This window comes from Lynx canadensis, chromosome C1 (genome assembly GCF_007474595.2).
Source record: "Lynx canadensis isolate LIC74 chromosome C1, mLynCan4.pri.v2, whole genome shotgun sequence".
Lineage (NCBI taxonomy): Eukaryota > Metazoa > Chordata > Mammalia > Carnivora > Felidae > Lynx > Lynx canadensis.
In genome coordinates, this window is record NC_044310.1 from 182275753 (window position 1) to 182295620 (window position 19868).

Here is a 19868-nt window from a genome sequence, read left to right on the forward strand (position 1 = left end):
GTCAGCACAGAGCCCAATGCAGGGCTTGAACCCATAAACCGCGAGATCATGACCTGAGCTGCAGTCGGACGCTTAACCGACTGAGCTACCTACACAACCCTAGAAGGAACTTTCAAACCCTGAATTATTCCCTACAGGAAATCGCTTTAGAATAAAATCCATTTAGAATAAAGTCCAAACTCTGCCAGATCATACTGAAGCCCTGCCCACCTCTCTGACCTTATTATATACCACATATATACCACTTCAAATTCTTTCAAGCCTTAGAGCCTTTCCTTTTCCTTGGCAAGGAAGGTTCTGTTGCCAGACCTTTACCCTCCTGGCTTCTTGACATTTTACAATAGCTTCAATGTGGCTCCCTCAAAGAGGTCTTCCTCTCCACCCAATCTAAAGCAGTGCCTCCAGTAGCTCATCCCCAAGTACACCCTAGCCCAGTGTACTGTACCTCATGCCACACTGCATAACTCGAATGGCCTTTTCTTGTTCACTAGTTTGCTATTTATAATCTACTCTGTCTTGGTTAGTACTCTATTCCCAGTCCAGACTGTACCAGGCAAGTCACAGGCATTTAATACACACTGGTTGAGTGAATGCATAAAGGGCAAACAAATAAAGGAAAACTTGAGCTATCTGACTTCAAGTCTAAAGCTCTTCCCACCACAGCATGATACTGCCTTACAGTATCAATTCTAAATGTGAGCCCATTCTTCCTTGTGTAAAAGCCCCTACCATCTCCTAAAATTGTCCCATACATGAGTTTAGGTTCATGTAACCTGGCTTCTGCCTCCCTTGCCAGGTTCAAACCTGACTTTCAGTAGTGTCCTATGCCCTTAACACACCAGCAATGCTAAACTGCTATACTTCTGTACTAGTTCTGGTACTTCCATAATGATTATCAACACTGCTCTACAACTCCAGGAACCTCTGCTTTGCAAATGCTGCTCCTTCTACCAAAAGTGCTCTGGCCCATCTCATTTCTAGGGTAAGTTCCTGTTCAGTTTTTAAAACGTATCTCAAATGCAAACCCACTCATTACCCTTCCATGCGCCTTGCCCTGAGTGAATCACTCACTCTAGCAGGGAGCCTTCTGCAGCCTTCCACTATGGCACTCATAACTCTGCTCATTGCAGGGGGATGTGTTTCCAAGTATGGGACTCCTGGGTCCACAGCTTCTGTCATCTTTGTATCTCTAGGACTTGGTATAGTGCCCAACACGTAACAGGGAATCAACAAACTACTGCTAAATTGAATGCACGGTAAATCTAATCCCTCTTGCATGAAACCTGAGAACAGCTGGCATGCTATGCATTGCTCATCCCTGTCCCAAGTCCTCTTTGCTCCAAGCTAAACCTGTAAACCAGGAGGTAATAATCAGTGAACCAGACAGATGCTTATATTTGTAAAGCAAAGCTAATGAAATAAGACAGAGATACATTAACATCAGTATATATGAACACATTGATGACCTCACCCACCCCACCTCTGGACCATAGTCCTGGTGATCGAACTATGCCAACTTCTACCCAGCCCTGTAATCTCTGGTTTTCCTATGGTGTTAAATTCCATGTGTTCTTCTTCTTCCATTCCCTTAATGAGAATCCATGCCTACTTTCCTCTTATTGTTCACTAATTCCTTTCTATCTATTTTCCACCAAATCTTGCCTACTCTCTGCCTGTGGTTCCTCTCATGTTGGATGGTTCTTCTCTATCTCCTCACCTCCTAGTCCAGGCTCTTATCAACTCATGCCATGATGAAGGTATTACAGTTGACCCCTGAACAACTTGGGTCTGAACTATGTGAGTCCACTTAGATGTGGATTTTTTACAACACTCTTAAGATTTTTTAAATAGCATTTGCTGTTCTCTACCTTACTTTATTGGAAGAATACAGTAAATAATATACATTTGAAATGTGTTATTAATGGACTGGTTTATTTTATCAGTACGGCTTCTGGTCAAAAATAGCTATTAGTAAAGTTTTGGGGGAGTCAAAACACAGATTTTCAACTGTGTGTGGGGTTAACAACTCTAACCCTTGTGTTGTTCAAGGATCAACTGGATATCCAGCTGGACTTCTACGGCCACTGTTTCCCTCATTCTAAATCACTCCATGTGCAGCTAGGAAAACCTTCCTCTAATTACTATCTTCCCTCAGCCCTCTGAGATGTGTGACATAATGCCCCTTTTCCCACCATGTTACACCTAAACACCTGGCAGAGATAAAGAGCTACCTAGTCAAATTTAGAGCTATTTATTGCTACACTAGCACCATGATCCAAAATAATTAACAACTTGGCCAAACCAAAACCTTAAAAGTATTTCTGGCTTCTTCCCTTTTCTCATCTCTGACAACCAATTCCTCACCACATCATAGTGATTCTACCTTCAGAATGTTTTTCAAATCCATGCACTTCTCTCCAGTTCCATGCCAAGCCCAAGGCTCCAGTCATCATTGTCTTTTCCCTGGACCAGGAAAGAGTCTTCATTCTCATCATCCTGCTTTCACTCTTGTCTTTCAGAGTTACAGTTTCCACACTGGGCGTGTCAATTTAAGTGCATGATGGCTCCCCATGATCTCAGAATGATCCATGATCTGGATCTTGCTAACTTTCTGACTTAATATCACACTATTCCCCATTTCTATCATGACACAGCAGCCCTGTACAGTCTGCTCACTTTTCTGGTGTCCCTGTGCTCACTGCTTCAATTGCTTGAAATGAGCTTCCCCTGGCTTTTCCCATGACTGATGGTTTCTCATCTTTCAGCTCTTAACTCAAAACTAGTTCTTCTGAGAGGCATTTTGCAGCCATCTTCCTAAAGTTGCCCTTACTCTCTGTCCACCCTGGGGAAAGAACTTTACCTTATTCCCCAGCGTCTGCAGCACCTGCCATAATTTCTAGCATAGATCATGTTTTCAGTAATATTTATTGGATGAATGAAAGAATTCAGTATGCATATAAGACACATTTTTTACTTCCATCTTTGTTCACGCATATCTTCCACCTAGAAGGTCATTCTACACGATTTTTACCAACTAATATCCATTATTTATTCTGTGATACAAGATTCACATCACAAAGAAATCCTTTCTAACCAACCAATTTCTAACCAAAATGCTTTCCTATTCACATTCTAATTTTTATTCTACACACACACACACACACACACACACAGTTTTGGCTTAATTTATATAGTATTTTCAAACCCTTCTCTTTTTTCTAGAAATGTTTTAGGCAAATATCATGCTGCATGACCAAAAAATAAGTGTGCAACATTTTCACTGTCACCCTATACACTCTAGTTTCTTCAGGAGGTCAATGCTTTTTTTTTTAAATTTTTTTAATGTTTATTTATTTTTGAGAGAGAGAGAGCGCACGTGTGCAAAGGAGGGGCAGAGAGAGAGGGAGACACAGAATCCGGAGCATTCCAGGCTCTAAGCTGTCAGCACAGAGCCCAACGCGGGGCTCGAACCCACAAACTGTGAGATCATGACCTGAGCCGAAGTCGGACGCTTCACTGACTGAGCCACCCAGGCACCCCTAATGTTTTTTGAGCAAAATAAAAACTTTCTAATCCAGGTTTAACTCCAAAATAATTGTGGGCAGAATTAGAGAGACTGGTTGTCCTGAAAAATTAAACAAGGGGATGGTATGTACGTGAGGGGTTTCTTGGTTAAGGAATCAAGATCAGGAAAAGGGGTAATTTTGGTCAATACTCAGAGCTTGAGGAAATGAAAGCAAAGAAGCAAAGGAGGGAGTCATAGTGATTTCTCTCTATTTAGAACAATAACTAAAAGACTGAAGGACTAAAGTTTTTTTTTTAATCTTCTGATTAACAAAAGATTTATTCTTTTAGCTGACACTAACATTTTTAGGCCCATAGCAAAATCACAGAGGTAGGGTTTCTAAACAATAGACACATGAGTAAAAGGACAAAAATTTAAATCTATTTCATTCTAAACACATCACCATACCTCCCCCTCTCAAAAATAAAACCCTGAACTTCCATGCAAACTTCTTATATCTTTAAAACATTCCTCTACTCATTGATTTATTTTTCAGATTACAGCAATGTATAAAGTTTATATTTTCTCTTTCAGAGAACATGTATCACAGTCTCAAAAACTGACCTGACCACTGCCTGCTATCAATGCACAGATATTTAGTCACATTTTTGCAGGCAAAATAAGGTGGTCATCAAGAGCATAGACTCTAGAGTTAGTATCTCTGGCATTTTAACCCCAATGATACCACTTAGTAGGTGTATAACTTTAGGAATGTTTTTTTTTGTTTGTTTGGGTTTTTTTTTTAAGTATAGTTGACACACAATATTGCATTAATTTCAGGTGTGCAACACAGTGATTTAACCACTCTCTGTACTATGCTCACCACAAGTACAGCCATCATCTGTCACCATACAATGCTACTATAATACCATTGGCTGTATTTCCTATCTCTAGCTTTTATTCTCATGATTTATTCATCCCATAATGGAAGCCTGTATCTCGGGAATGTTATTTAACCTCTCTGGGCCTCAGTTTCTTTATCTGGAAAAATGAGAGTTTTATCAAACTCATAGGTTTCTTTGGACCAAACGGGTTAAAACATAAATAGTGCTTAATACAGACCTTGGAACACACTTAGTGCTCAGCAAGCATTAGCTCTTGTCATTCTTACCATTATCACATATATGAGGATAATTTCCTTTGGCCAGTGACTTTTTCCATTACAAACTCTTAGGTTTGATACTCACAGGGTTAGAATGCAGCACGGTGAAGAACTCTGGGCTGATGAGGAACTTCACAGGGGGGGACTGTAACAGCAACGTGAGCCTGGATCTGGAGGTAGAGTGGGGCAGGACGTTCTCTCGTCGGAAATCTAGATGGGGCAGACCACAAAGGCTTTTAGGGAAACCTTTCCGTGTACTGGAAACATACTTATTCACTTCCATCTATGTTTTAAAAGAACCAAAGGATGCCTACATCATTTGCTATTATTTTAATTCTCTGAATACTCTTTTCTTTGATGCAAATTCATAGATAAGACCTGACGAAAATAGAATTGAACATTTCTAGCCACTACTGACATTTTAATGCATCCTTAAATGTTCTAAGTGATCAGATTCAATCATTTTCCACTATCCCACAGATCCAGAGATTAAAGTCATTTATATTCTATTTGGTTTTGTGGTTTTTTTCTTAGCACTAACAAAAAGTCAAGGATTAGAAGAGGTCTCTGGTGAATTCTGCTATTTGCATTTGATACCAGATCTTATTGAAGAACAAAAGTTCACTAAAAGGAAAATCTCATTTCTTGGAAATCCTTATTATTTGTTTTCTACTTTTGTGAGATTACAAACCAAACCAACCTAGGGGCACCTGTGTGGCTCAGTCGGTTAACTCTTGATTTCGGCTCAATTTATGATCTCACGGATGGTGGCATTGAACCCCGAGTAAGGCTCTGCACTGCCAGCATGGAGCCTGCTTGGGATTCTCTCCCTCTCTCTCTCTCTCCGCCCCTCCACTGCCCATGTTCTCTCTCTTTCAAAATAAATAAACAAACTTTTAAAACAAACAAACAATTCTAAAGGCTTTTACCTGCACTGGCTGGGTGAAAGTCAGCTTCTTCTCCTGTCCCATCAATAGCATTGGTATTTTCCTCAGGCCTCTCGTTAGTCATGGTTCTGCGAATACTCTGGTATCTGAAATCATGAGCCTACCATCACATCACAGCAGCCTCTAAAAGAAGGCTCAACCATTCCCCCAGAGCCCAGAAGGCATCACTATCTTCTCAGCCTCAGGCCTACTTCCCCAAACCTCCTTCCCTGACCTTCTGGGCCATCTGTTGTTTAAAAGTAAATTACAATGCATTGAATTTCTTCTGTCTGTTGTTTGTGGAACATTTTCCTAACAAAATAATAAAACTTAAAAAAAAATGTGGCCCTTAACCAAAGAAAACTAAATTCTTATATTGTTAAAGAAAAGAACTTTTTATACTTCATAGCAATTAGTTCTCAAAAAAAGAACAACATTTAAAAAGCTGAATAATAAAGATGCATGATGAATGGAGATTCTAGATATTTAGAAAGATATTTGGCTTCAATTATATATGTATATGCTGTTTTGCTAAAAATTAATGCCTTGGGATGACTAAAAGCATCATCATTACTTTCTTCTCTAGTTTGCAAACAAGTGGTGTATGCATATAGTTATTATTTTTTTAACCAGGAGAAATTCAAGAAAGTCTCTAAATCAAGAGGTACCAGCTACATCTTAATGACAGGTCACCCAAAAATGAAAGAGAGATAACCATGTTTTCTACTTGGGCCCACGTAAAAATAAGCCCAACCACCCACTAACAGTCATAGTGAAAACGTGCGTCCTCACCGCCGGTTCAGCTGCTCCATTTGCTGTATGGAGTTTGATCTTTGCAGCACCTGAGGGGCGGGAGGAGCTGTTGGTCGCTGCCACGTGGTGGTTCTGTTTACGTGATCCACGTAGAAGATCCTGCCGTGGCTGTCAATGCGTGCTTCCCAATCTATATAGCAGGAATGCACCAAGGCTGGTTAGAAGAGGACCTGAGGCCATTAACGTGGGTCATTAATTTCAGCATGTGTTTTCCCTGACATGCTATAAATTGGGGCTAATAACATATACCTCACTGTATAATCAGGCACTTCCCCCAGTCCACTTCATGATCTGTTGTGATCAGTTAGTAAACATACTGTGTGTGTGTGTGTGTGTGTGTGTGTGTGTGTGTGTAATCCAACCCTTTAAAGAGTTTCTGAATGTAGAGAATCCTTCCAGATCTGCCCACAATGCTCATCTTCATGTATAACTGCCAGCATTTTAAAAATACAAGTAGGGGGCAGGCCCAGTTGGTTAAGCATCCAACTCTTGATTTTGGCTCAGGTCATGATCTCCCAGTCATGAGATCGTAATGCTCTGTGCTGACAACATGGAGCCTGCTTGGGATTCTCTCTCTCCCTTTCTCTATACCCCTTCCCTGCTAGCACATTCGTGCACTCTCTCTCTCTGTCTCTCTCTCTCTCAAAAATAAATAAATAAACCTTTAAAAAATAAGTAAAAATAAAAATACAAGTAGTTGGTCTACTGCAAAGACTTCAGGTATTTGCATCGAAATTGGTATTGATGATCATTTTCACCAAAAATGGATTTCCTTTTTTTTTTCCAGCGTAGATGAACGACTCATAGCTAGAACCTTCCAAGTGCATATTTACATAAAATTTTGGTACATGTAGTCTTCAAAAGAAAATAATGCTAGCCCAGGCATCAAATAGCATCATTACCTACAAGCTCCCATTTGCGTTTTCCCAAAGATGAATACATTTTCAGAGCAGGGTAATTACTTGCCTCCAACCTCAAATAAATACAATGTTTTAAAACATTATTTAATTTTCTGTTTAAGCAACCTCATTGATTGTGTTCATCTTTGTAAACAAATACATAAGTGCATGTTACCCAAAAACAGAGAAAGCAGAGCCAGACATACCTCCTCTGTGGCTCTCTAAAAGGCCATTCTATTAAAATACACAAAGCATGAGCTGATCTTTTCAAAAGGCACAAGTCTGAAATGGATTGTAGTTGGAAAGTGCGATTTTATATAGCAGTATGTGAAAAGAGCAGAAATCTATTCTTTAACCAGCAAAGTTCTTTACACATTTCCATTTCTATGTAAAATATTTTTTGAAATTAATATGCAACTTTTTCCTTATCAGCTCAGTTATTTCAAAACTCCCCATGTCATCACATAGCTTATCAACAGATACCATGGGTCTAATCCTGGAGACTAGTAGGAAGGCATGCCTGCTCCTGACCTCCTACAGTATTTACTCTGGAGGTGAACAGAGCGAGGATTCCAACAAAGTTCTCAGGGCTGGAAAGACCTGAATGCCAGCACCAGACAATCACTGCAGGCTGCCTCAGTGGGAGGTGGAAAGATCTGTTCTTGTTGTTCCTAGCACGTGGTAATTTATAACAAATGGCAGGAGAAAGAAAAATTGCGCTGAGAAAAAGCACCAGAGAGACAAACAAATTCAGTGCCACTCATGCTCCAAGGTAACGCAGACTCACAACGAACCAGCCGGCCAAATCTGAATTCTTTGGCCCCAGCTGCAATCCCATCAATAGGACATTTCAAAATGACCTCATGATCAGCCTGCCATAAGCTGACAAATGGTTACTACATTAGAGCCTTTTCAGGAATGATTTTCCAAAACCCTTTGATCTATTCCATTGTTTTGCTCTGCTCTTTGCATATTTCCCATCTCAAAGATCTTGAGAAGCAATTATGCCATCTCATTAGAGCCAGAGTAATTCAAGCACATATTCTATGCAAACCAAATGCACAAGAAAACAAATGGCCATTCCTTCTCCCAAAATTGTTTGCAGTTAGCTTCCAATTTTAAAAATGGAGAATCGGTCAACAAGGGATAAAAACAGAACAGAAACCAACTAAAGGAAGTGGAAAGAGAGGTGCTGCCAAACTCCCAAGATAAGCGTATAACTAAAATTTGGCTCTAAATTTTGGTTTTCTGGCAGTTCAGGCAGAAAAGAAAACATTGTTGCATACTTTCCATTTTCTGACAGAAGAAAGTAAAAAAAAATTATCTTCAAACATAGAACTTTTTCCTTGAGCAAACTAGACAAGAATTTACCCCACTGAACGTGGTCTCTATGAGGCCACATGGGCAGCACAGTGGAGGTGGGTGGGGAATCTCCAAATATATTTATCACCATACCTTGCACACAGCATGAAATGAATGGACGAGTAATTTAAAGAACATGAAACCATAACAAAGAATGGTTCTTGTGTTCGCTTTCCACAAAGTCCAGGAATAACCTTGATGTATTTCAACAAAGATATCTCTGTGTGCAATGAGAAGAATAAGAAAAAGAAGTCCAAAAATGTGCTTTCTAAGAACACGGGATGTTGGATGTATATTAAGACTATCCCTATTGGGGTGCCTGAGTGGCTTAGTCAGTGAAGCATCCAACTCTTGATTTTGGCTCTTGATCTCATGGGCTCATGAGATCAAGCCCCGCATCAGGCTCCTCACACTGACAGTGCAGAGACTGCTTGGGATTCTCTCTCTCTTCCTCTCTCTTCACCCTTCCTGCTCATGTTCTCTCTCTCAAAATAAATAAGTAAACTTAAAACATAAAAAAAAAACCTAATTAATTAAAAAAGAGGGCGCCTGGGTGGCGCAGTCGGTTAAGCATCCGACTTCAGCCAGGTCACGATCTCGTGGTCCGTGAGTTCGAGCCCCGCGTCAGGCTCTGGGCTGATGGCTCAGAGCCTGGAGCCTGTTTCCGATTCTGTGTCTCCCTCTCTCTCTGCCCCTCCCCTGTTCATGTTCTGTCTCTCTCTGTCCCAAAAATAAATAAAAAGGTTGAAAAAAAAATTAAAAAAAAAAAAAAAAGAAAGACTATCTCTACCAAATGTCATGTCTTTAATGTCTATTTTATTTTGAGAGAGAGAGAGAGAGAGAGAGAGAGAGAGAGAGAGAGAGTGGGGGAGGGGCAGAGAAAGAGGGGGATAAAGGATCCGAAGGAGGATCTATGCTGACAGCAGAGGGCCTGATACGGGGCTCGAACTCACAAACCACAAGACCATGACCTGAGCCGAAGTTGAACACTTAACCAACTGAGCCACCCAGGCACCCACAAATGTCATAACTTTAAACTGATGTTGTTACTTAAGTTCCCATAAAGAGTAATGTTGTCTTCCTGATTTCAAACGGACACTTGGCATTGGATTGAGAAAGGATGTTAGGTCTTTGACCTGTTCAGGAAGTACAGATCCATTCTTACCCAAGTGGTCAATACCCTACCATCGAGAAAAAGACAGTAGAAGGGCCTCCAGAAAGATGAGCTCTTTATCGTATCTATCAAAGGAGAGAGGTGGGTATGGTTATTTTACATCTTATAAATTTTTATATTGGACCTGGTTTGTTCTGGGTACAAGCAACCATATTAAGAACTCATTGCCCAACATCAAAGTTTTTTTTTTCAGAGATCATGATAAAATCAGACAGGCAGGATTAGAAGACCGGGAACTTGGCATTTACTTCCTTGTCTTGCCACAATGTACAATGGGGTATATCATCAGTGCGTCATGAGTCTGAGAACAGTGTACCGAGATGTGTGTATATATAGGGCACCAAATCGGGAAGAAGGCCTGGGGTTTCTGGCCATGGCTTTGTCACACTTTTGCTACGACACCTTCAACAACTCATTACACCTCTATTAACCACAGTTTCTTTACCTGAAAAATTAGAGGGCAGAATTATACATTGCTAAGGTCTCTTTTGGTTCTAAAATTATAAGAATCTCCAAAACGACACCCATTTTTCTACATTAGGTTCAGTAAGAACCTGTCAACATCTTATGTCTAGGCCAGAATTTGCAAACTAAACTCTAATTAATTTAGCCTTATAAAGCCAGGGGCTTTGAGATGCTGAGTGTTGCGGCTCCAGAACTATCTGCCAACACCATGTTAGCCATTGCAGCCCCCCTGTATTATCTGTTGTGCCTACTGGTCTTCCACGTAAGACTTCATTTTCATAAAGAGCTTCAGTGAAAGAGTTTGAAAACTGTTATCTACAGAAATGTTTCTCAAAGTTTGGGACTCTGACAGCACGTGTCAGAATCACTTTGAGGACCAATATAAATGCATTCAGAATCCCAGGAAAAACTTCAGGTCTGTAAAACCAGACTATCTGAAGCTAGGACTCACTTATCTACATTTTTGAGAACCTTCCCAAGTGACTTCTAGACGCACTAAAATTTGAGGAACACGGACATAAATTTCTAAGAATTTAAAGCAGCTAATTTACCAGATAAACCCATGGAGCTCATGCTAAATTTCTAAGAGGTCATGAAGTACAGGCTTACAAGAAACTAAACTTCAGCCTAAATATTCTGAACTGGAATCCAGGAGCGAGTGGACTCACAGATGCCCTGTGCCCCCTTTAAATAGGTGCACAATAAGGGGAAGTCAGAGTTAGAAACTGTGTCAAAGTATACCAAAGGCTATTGTCGCAGCATTAATCCCTCAGCAGGGCACCAGAGGGAGGTAGAACAAGGAAGGTCTTACACATTTTCAACTTTCATAATCAGCATATGTGGGAAGGAAGCAGGGGTCATCCCTTCGATCCCTCCTCATCTCAAAAGGCTTCTTTCTGAGTCCCTTCACACTAGACCTTGGCCCCCAGTGGACTGTCCAGCTGGCAATGAGGTGAAGAAACGAACACATCTCAGAGAGCACTGAGATCAACAAGAAGATCAATGACTAGATAGAATGACATTTCAGGGGACTCGTGAACCACAAGAACCAAGGGGGTGAGAGAATCATGAGTAGGGCTGGAATTAGTTGTAACTGGGTTTAGAAAGATGAAGAACCTGAGGGGCTCAGTCAGTTAAGCATCCGACTCTTGATTTAGGCTCAGGTCATGATCTCACGGTTTGTGGGTTCGAACCCAGCTTGGGTTCTGCACTCATAGCATGGAGCCTGCTTGGGAATCTCTCTCCCTCTCTCTGCCCCCTTCCCCACTCATGCTCGTGCTCTCTCTCAAAATAAATAAATAAACATTAAAAACAAGAAAGAAAGATGAAGAACCTGAACATTGTGAAGTAAATGTATAAACCAACTATAAGAAATTATAACCACCATGGTATCTCCACCAAATGATGGGATAATGAGGTTATAACGAACTAAAGGTACTTCTGAGGAAAAAATTAAGCTTTGCGATAGATGTTGGACAACAACGTTTAAAAGATTAGTTTTTCCTTATTTTGACACTCAAGGAGGTAACCGTTTGTGCCAAGTACAAAAGCAAGTTAACTTCTCTGTGACTTGAGGGTCAGCATGGTAGGTTCACTTCCCCTTCAGGAGTGGGGGTCAGTAATCGGAAGGGGGCACAAAGAGACTTCTGGGTGCCAGTGACATGGCATCCAGTGCACACATGCCCTCAGTTTGGGAGAACTCAGCAGGGAGAATGTGCTCTTTTCTGTGTGTACACTATGTTTAAACAAAAAGTTTTTAAAAATTTCTCAAACAAATGCATATGGTGGGCCTTAATATGGTGGGTCAATTTTTAAAGAAAGTAGCTTTTAGATTAACAGCATCAATTCTTGGGGTGTCTGGGTGGCTCAGTCGGTTAAGTGTCCAACTTCAGCTCAGGTCATGATCTCACGGTTCGTGAGTTCGAGCCCCATGTCGGGCCCTGTGCTGCCAGCTTAGAGCCTGCAGCCTGCTTCAGATTCTGTGTCTTCCTCTCTCTCTGCTCCTCCCCCGCTCATGTTCTGTCTCTGTCTCCTTCCAAAATAAATAAAAACATCAAGAAAAAAAAATTTTTTTAAATAAAAAAAAAAGCATCAATTCTCCTCTCATAAAACTAACTTTTAAGCTTTAGAAAATAAGAGCTCCTAGCCTTGAACATAGTAGAAAGTGAGATTAATTATACCTTTCAGAGTCACTGCCGTCTTTTTAAACCTTCATGTCAAAGGATGCTTTAATAATGAAAGTGCACAACCACAAAGAATGATAAACATTCTCCTGCGTTCTTCCAGACCTGCCCATTGGAAGCCACCGTCTAAATAATACACTAATCCTAACAACATGGCAATAATCCTGGGATCCTACAAGAGTCTGATAATCCAGACTGTTCATCTTGTATCTAATCCTATTCCTACCCTTTAGAGGGAAAACACTTACTCGATAGTTCTTTATTGTCCCCAGTGCAGCAAGGGATTAAGTGACAATTATATTGGACCCAGAAGGAGAAATAAAATCGTTTTTCAGAAGGGGCTAAGCGAGCCATTCTTTTTTCTTTCCCCTTATGTTAATGCTAAAATGACCAAGATTTGTCTTGCTGATGATGTTCTGGTGGGCTTCAGCCTGAACTGCCTCCAGCTGCCAGCACCATCAATCACCTCAGAAGAAGATAAGCACATTCTTAAAGTGCTCAGTGCATATTCAGATTTAAGCCAAAGGCTCTCCATACTGCCAAGCTGCCCTTAGGACTCTGTGGGGGCGGGAGGGGGCGGTTCTTAGGACGTTGTAGGGACCATTAGACCATCTGTCAGTCAGAGGTTAGAGTTACCCAGTCCACAAGGTCCTATCGCAGGATCCACGGCCTAAAGCAAGGGTAAGGCTGTGAAAACAACTGGTCGACCATCTTTACAGCTGTGCAGTCTTTGTCAGTCCAAGACAAGTTCCCCGATCCTGAGACAGGAGGAGTAAGACTGGAAGAAGCAGCAGAAAAGCCAGGAGAACTGCCGTCCATAAGAGGAGCTCAAAGAGATGTTCAGAGACTAAGTTATAACACTGATGCGTAGACCACCACGTGATCAGCTGTAACAGGGAAGCAGTACAGCAAGGGACACCACTGAATCCCCCTAGCTGAGTTTGTAAATCTTCAGAGAGAAGCACAAGTTTGCTGGGTGGTTTCCTCGCCATATGGTAATACGTAAGTATTTTTAAGGTGAAAGTAAGCTCAAATAACAAAAACAATTAGGAAAATAAAAAATCAATAATGGGGGTGAGGGGGGTATCAAAGTCTAAGACACAATGTGTCAGTAGCCAGCCCTACCTGGCTGGGGAGAAGAAAAAGTGCTTCTGAGTCTGATACAGATGCTTAACAGAGCAAACCTGTCTGGGCTATGCTCATATGGTCACTACAACGGCTTTTCTTACACTTCAGGGGCTCCTAGGTAAGAGTCCTGCTGAGTTCTCTCTCTCAAAATAAATCAGCTAGTCAGTTGATTAGCTGGGGCAAAAAGAGAGAAAATTGAGCATTTTTTGAGCCTTCCTAGGTCTGGCCTCAAAACACTACAATATAATAAAGCTTCAGTGAAACCTCCAAAGCCTCTGATTCAAGATGTTGTTTGCACCTGATAGATAACATACCACAATATAAGCCACTACCTTTGCTGCTAAGTAAACTTTTAGAATTTATACTCATCAACCCACACAACAGTCTAATCTTAGATCAGAATATCTAATAGAGAAGGAAGGTTTAAGACTGCCCCAACTTTTACTAGTACGGGATCTTAAACAAGTTAATTTATCTGGGTTTCAGTTTCTCCATCTATAAAATGAAAGAATCATTTTAGCCAATTTCTACCCATTGATCCACTTGACCTACCCCACAAAAATGTAACAAAGAATAAAAATTTAAAAAGCATGTAAGAGTGCTTTGTAAACTGTAAAGCACCATGCAAGTTTGAAGTATTATAATTAATAGTGTTAAAAGTACAATTCTAAGGGGCACCTGGGTGGCTCAGTCAGTTAAGCATCTGACTCTTGATTTCAGCTCAGGTCATGATCTGAGATTGAGCCCCGTTGGGCTCTGCACTGACATTGCAAAGCCTGCTTGGGATTCTCTCTCCTCTCTCTTTCTCTGACTCTCTCTCTCTCTCTCAAATAAATAAACATTTTTTTTTTTAAATACAACTCTTAGCCTTAAAATAACTCAGCCAGGTCATTTAAGGGATGGACTCATCTGTACACTCCAAGCAGGTGCCCCTTAGCTGAGCCTCCTGGGAGATGCTGCATGAAGGCAGAAGGCACAAGACAGTGTGGAATATGGAAGGCCATAGCTCAAAGTCAGAGGCTGTAGTAGAGTCGCCCAGTTAGGAAAGGAAGGCAGAGAACTGACTAGGTTGGGGATAGACAACTAGCAGGGCAGCCACGTGATTAAATAAACTATTGAAAAGAAGAGACAGACACAGGAGTAGGAGAGGGCAAAACAGTGTGGGGACAGTAATCAGGCATGCTCAGTGTGGGGAGAGTAATCAGGCATGCTCTGACCGTAATCTGTAACCTCTCCTTGATAATATAAACCCCCGTATTTGCAAGTTGCATAAGAGGAATTAAAAAGTTTTCTCCTCTGGGGTGCCTGAGTGGCTCCATTGGTTAAACACCCAACTCTAGGTTTCGGCTCAGGTCATGGTCTCACGGGTTCGTTAGTTCGAGCCCAGCATTGGGCTCCTTGGGCTGACAGTGCAAAGCCTGCTTGGGATTCTCTCTCTCTCTCCCTCTCTCTCTGCCCCTCCCTGTACACTCTCTGTCTCAAAATAAATAAATAAACTTAAAAAAAAAGAATTTTTCTCCTCTTCATCAGTCATTCATTAAATTAGATATACTATTAAATTCCTTCTTTGCTGTGGGAGATAACAACCTATTAAAATAAACTGCCAGTTGTTTTTTTATTAATCCTAAAATACGTTCTGTGTAATGCAAATATCAGTACTTAAATAAGTGCACTGAAATACCACAAACAGTGGTCATAATTTCAGCGGGAAAGTACCTGTCTTTATTAGTTATAATCTGAAAACCAAAATTATGGTTCAACAAAATTCAGAGCAATTAGATGTGGCCAGGAAGATGCCATTTATCTATACCCTGATGTGATGCAATGCCTCTAAAATTCAAATGACTTACTATTAATCCACATACACATATAAAGAAAGCTCTCCAGAATTCTCTCCTCATGTTCCCAATTCATTTTTTCCTATTATATCGAAGCATCTCCGAGGAATACTTTCCTTTTCTGCCTCTAATCTTTTCTCCAAGGGCAAGCAATAAGGATATTTTTGTTCTCCCATCTGCTTAAAATGATACAATGGTTAATTAATCCCTTAGTCTATTTTTAAAAGTTGCTTAAAATACATACTTCCTATAAGTAACCACCCTCAATTATTGAAATATATGAACAAGGGAAGGAACTGTACGTAACAGAATTTCCAAAGGATCAAGCCAATATTTTGGCCTATTATCATAGTACCATTCAGCTTTTTTGTTAACACTCCTCAAAACAAAGCACTCAGCATTTTAACTCTATAAATGCATACTCCTGCATCTCCACCTTTCTGCCCCACCACTTTTAAAATACTGAAAGCCAAGGGCATCAGCTTCTTGCTATGGTCACATATAATATGGGAGAGTAGAGAGGGTGAATAAGAAGGAAAAGCAATAAGGCAGAAAGATATATACTCCAGTACGTTCCTACAAGCAGTATTTACTAAGCTTTGTTACTGTTCATCAAAATGCTTGCTCTTACAGAGCAATATCACTTTATAACAGAGTTTAAATTATGTCCAGATTATGACTGGCCATATCACTCTAACCTTTGGATACAGGTTGCATAACTATTTCCCAGAATCCCTCATTCTCAGCCATCCCTCCTTCAAAGTGAAAAATGAAAGTGAAAGAAATAACATATATTTCAAATCCCCAGTAATTGTCACGTGCCAAATAAATGGTAGACCAATTTCTGAAATTATGAATAGTTCTCTGCATATCCCCAAGGAAAAAATCAGAGCCCTGTATTTAATGATTTAAAATGCCGTTAAGTAAAGAGAGAGAAGTATATTCCATAGAGTGAGGCTTTGCTAAGAGATTGTACCCATTTGTCTACTAACTGAAAATTCTTGCTGCCATTAGGCATAATTTTAAAAAGTTTCTATTATAAACCCAATTGTCCCAAATATCTGGATCTATTTCCCCAATTACAATATTTACTCTGTGGGCATTACAGTATTTACTTTTCCCCCAGCTGCCCGCTCGTTCAGCAGAACAGTGCCAGAGAGGAGTCACCAGCTTAGCACTTTCCAGACTACATCTGCTATGTCAAGTGGCAGCCCCAAGGTCCCTTCCTCTCAGGGAGTGGGTTTCCATCTCTTAGGTTCTGTGGAAAGGATCTGCCCGTCATCCTTGCACCCTCTGATCAAGGGGAACCCCTTAGTTCACAGGCGCTCACTTGGGGGAAGAGCCTCGTCCACCCTCTGGTATCGGCTAACATCCTGGCGTACTGAAGGCAGTGATCTCAATGGCTGGTGGCCATTGGCTTGAGAACCTAGGATTAAAGAGAAAAAGGCACTTGGGTATTGTTTTCCTCTTTAGTATCAAAACAGTCTTGTAAAAAAAAAACAAAACCCAACCAAACAAACAAACAAAAACCACCTAACATAAATCTTGGAGCTAGTCTCTTTTCTTTCCTTAGTGTCTCTCATTTTCCACATGAGGACCCAGAAACAAAAAAAGAGAATAGGAGATGAGCAGAAGAGGGTCTTCTAGAGAAATGTCCCTCTGCACCTATCCCTTCCCTCCCCCACCTTTTTCCACCCTGGCTGGACCCACTCATGCACTAATGCTTTAGGGTCACATAACGGCCACAAGATAATGAAGGAAACAAAAACACAAATAAAAGGAAAAGAGGAGGAGGAGAAGGGGATAATTTAGGTAGAAAAATAAATTACAGAATAAATAAATCATTCCTATTTCTGATTCTATGCTATTTAGGCATTTGAAATTATCCTCAGCCTTTCTGATACATCTATAATAGAACATTTCAAAGGAAACATTCTACCAAGCCACATTCATTGAGACATAATACAAATTTTATGTGTGAATTGGCATCCTGAGATACTAAAAATAGCCTTTTCTTCAAGTGTTCCGAACGCATCACCTAACTTAGTTCACTTTTTCCATACTGCAGAAGTCAAAAATATTACACTTGATGCAAAGTACATATGAAGTTCTGTTTTGAAGGTTTTATATAAAGAAGAGTGACTTACGATGTTCCTGCAAACCCCTGCAGATTACACTGATGTGAAAGCTACTCGCCTGTTTGGTTTTGTGTCTACAACCTCAGGTCCCACTGGAGATTCATGATTAAAATCTGAAGACTGCTATTTCACAAGCCTCTTAATTTAAAAAGAGAAGATCCATTAAAAAAAAAAAAAAAGCTAACTGTTGAACCCCAAGGTGAAGAACTCAGAGAACATGTGACCTGCAGTATAATTTACATCGAGGGACAAAACTTCTCTTTAAGCAGTATGCTTGAGCCAAGAGCCGTGCCGTCTTGTACATCCTACCTCCGGTGGCGCCCTCCTCCTGGGCAGTGGCCCCTTCACAAGCCCCGTGGGCATCCCCGGCATCCCCTTCTTCCTGGGGCTGGCTCTCAGCAGCAGCAGCTCCTTCCAAGCTCCCCCTCCGCTGCCAGACCTCCCCGACCTCCTCCTGGTTAGGTAAAGGGGCCGAGTCTGCCCCTGCCCCTTCCTCCTCTCCAGCAGGCACCTGCACCACAGGTAAAGAACTGGGAGTACGTATGGAATCCTGGGACCCCTCAGCGAGGCCACTGCTGCTGGGCTCTGCTGCACAGGCTCCATCTTCCTCCTCCTGAGAAGAAAAGGCTGGGGTTTCGGGAAACCGTGCGCTCTCAAGAGACGAGCACCGCGTGTCCACCGAGGACAGCTGCGTGGTAACGCTCTCATTGCAGGAGCTGTCGGCGCCCTCCAGGTCGCTCTCGCCTTCCGGCCTGGTGCTGGCCTCGCTCACGCTCTCTGTCCTGGCAGGGTCACTGGGCTCTGTTTCAGAGGACACCTGGGAAGGCTCAGACCCCTGATCCAGGGACTCGGTCTCACTGATGGCCCTGCGGCTTCCTCCCGACGTGTCGGAAGTCCCTGTGTCTGCCCCGCTCGTGGGCTGATCCACCTCTTGAGAGCCACACAATTCGGTGCTGCCCTGCTCAGCGCTTGGTTGAGACTCTGGGCCACTTTCACTCTCATCTGGGACTGGGCCCGAGGGTAAGGAGCCCTCTGCAAGCTCGGGAAGATGTTCTGGCTTATCCTCAAAGGAAGCAGCCTCATTTGTGGAGGCTTCCTCAATCTCCACTGGGTTGTCTTCTGGCTTGGTCTGCGATGTCAGGCTCACGTCATCAGCTCTTGACGCTCTGCTGAACATTATTAGCCCTCCTTCCTCCTCCAAGGAAGACGGATATCCCAGGTCTTGCTGGAACTCGTGGTCTTCTTCATCTGAGTCGATATGAAGCATTGCGTTGAGCCTCGTGTCGGTGGGAAAACTACTCCTTAGTTTTGGAGAGGCTCCCATGGACCTCTCCGAGCAGGTAGTCGTGCCTGGCCTGGAACGGCCATTGTGTTCAATAGCATCTAAGTAATCATTGAGTGAATCCTGACGTCCTCGGGGAGGTGAGGTCCTTGAAGAAGTAGAGGTTAATTCCTCTGAGTCTATTTCCAGAGTAGAGCTAGTCCTGAAAGAATGCTTGGGGGTCCCATCAGCAGCACTGTCCTCAGAAACTGGCCCATTAGAGCAAAGCGTGCTGTCATGATGGCCCCCCGGCATGTCCTCCTCGTCAGAAGGACTTCCTAGGTCTCCATTCACAGTATTGACTCCAAGTATTGTGCCAACAGCTTCTGGAGAAGCATCTGAAGGGGAAAACGGCATTGATGAAAACAAAGTGGTAATAACAAACTTTTAATGTCCTATTCCTTTACCACCAATCAGTTCAACGAATTCAATCATCCCATTAAGGTCTCTTTACGGTATTACTGACTTGCTAAGATTAGCCACTCATGACTAAATGAGTTGGTCACTTTGACACAGGAATTATATATGTTCACTATTACTAGAAATTCTATAGCCTGGTTTCCAAATGTAGGCATAAACCTAAGAGATATTTTTTGATAAACAAGCTTTCATATCTGCTTGGAAAACTTTGGCAGTAATCATTTAAAAGCTATCTTATTTTCACGGGGCGCCTGGGTGGCGCAGTCGGTTAAGCGTCCGACTTCAGCCAGGTCATGATCTCGCGGTCCGTGAGTTCGAGCCCCGCGTCGAGCTCTGGGGCTGATGGCTCAGAGGCTGGAGCCTGTTTCCGATTCTGTGTCTCCCTCTCTCTCTGCCCCTCCCCCGTTCATGCTCTGTCTCTCTCTGTCCCAAAAATAAATAAACGTTGAAAAATAAATAAATAAATAAATAAATAAATAAATAAATAAAAGCTATCTTATTTTCAGAACAGGACACAAATTCAACTCTATTCAC

General features: G+C 41.8%; 1 protein-coding gene across 3 annotated transcripts in view; it reads right to left on the reverse strand.

The window, feature by feature from the left end:
- The window catches only part of HECW2 (HECT, C2 and WW domain containing E3 ubiquitin protein ligase 2), a 239868-nt gene that overhangs the window by 110031 nt on the left and 109969 nt on the right, over positions 1–19868 (reverse strand). For all 3 annotated transcript variants that reach the window (XR_004344036.1, XM_032594456.1, XM_030324947.1), the window contains exons 8-12: positions 17903–19252; positions 16786–16881; positions 6386–6536; positions 5597–5700; positions 4753–4877 (exon numbers count right to left, since the gene is read on the reverse strand). Coding sequence is in view for 2 of the 3 variants with exons in the window: in XM_032594456.1 (XP_032450347.1) it covers positions 4753–4877; positions 5597–5700; positions 6386–6536; positions 16786–16881; positions 17903–19252 (1826 nt within the window). In the remaining variant the exon portion in view is untranslated. The remainder of the gene's footprint in view (positions 1–4752; positions 4878–5596; positions 5701–6385; positions 6537–16785; positions 16882–17902; positions 19253–19868) is intronic.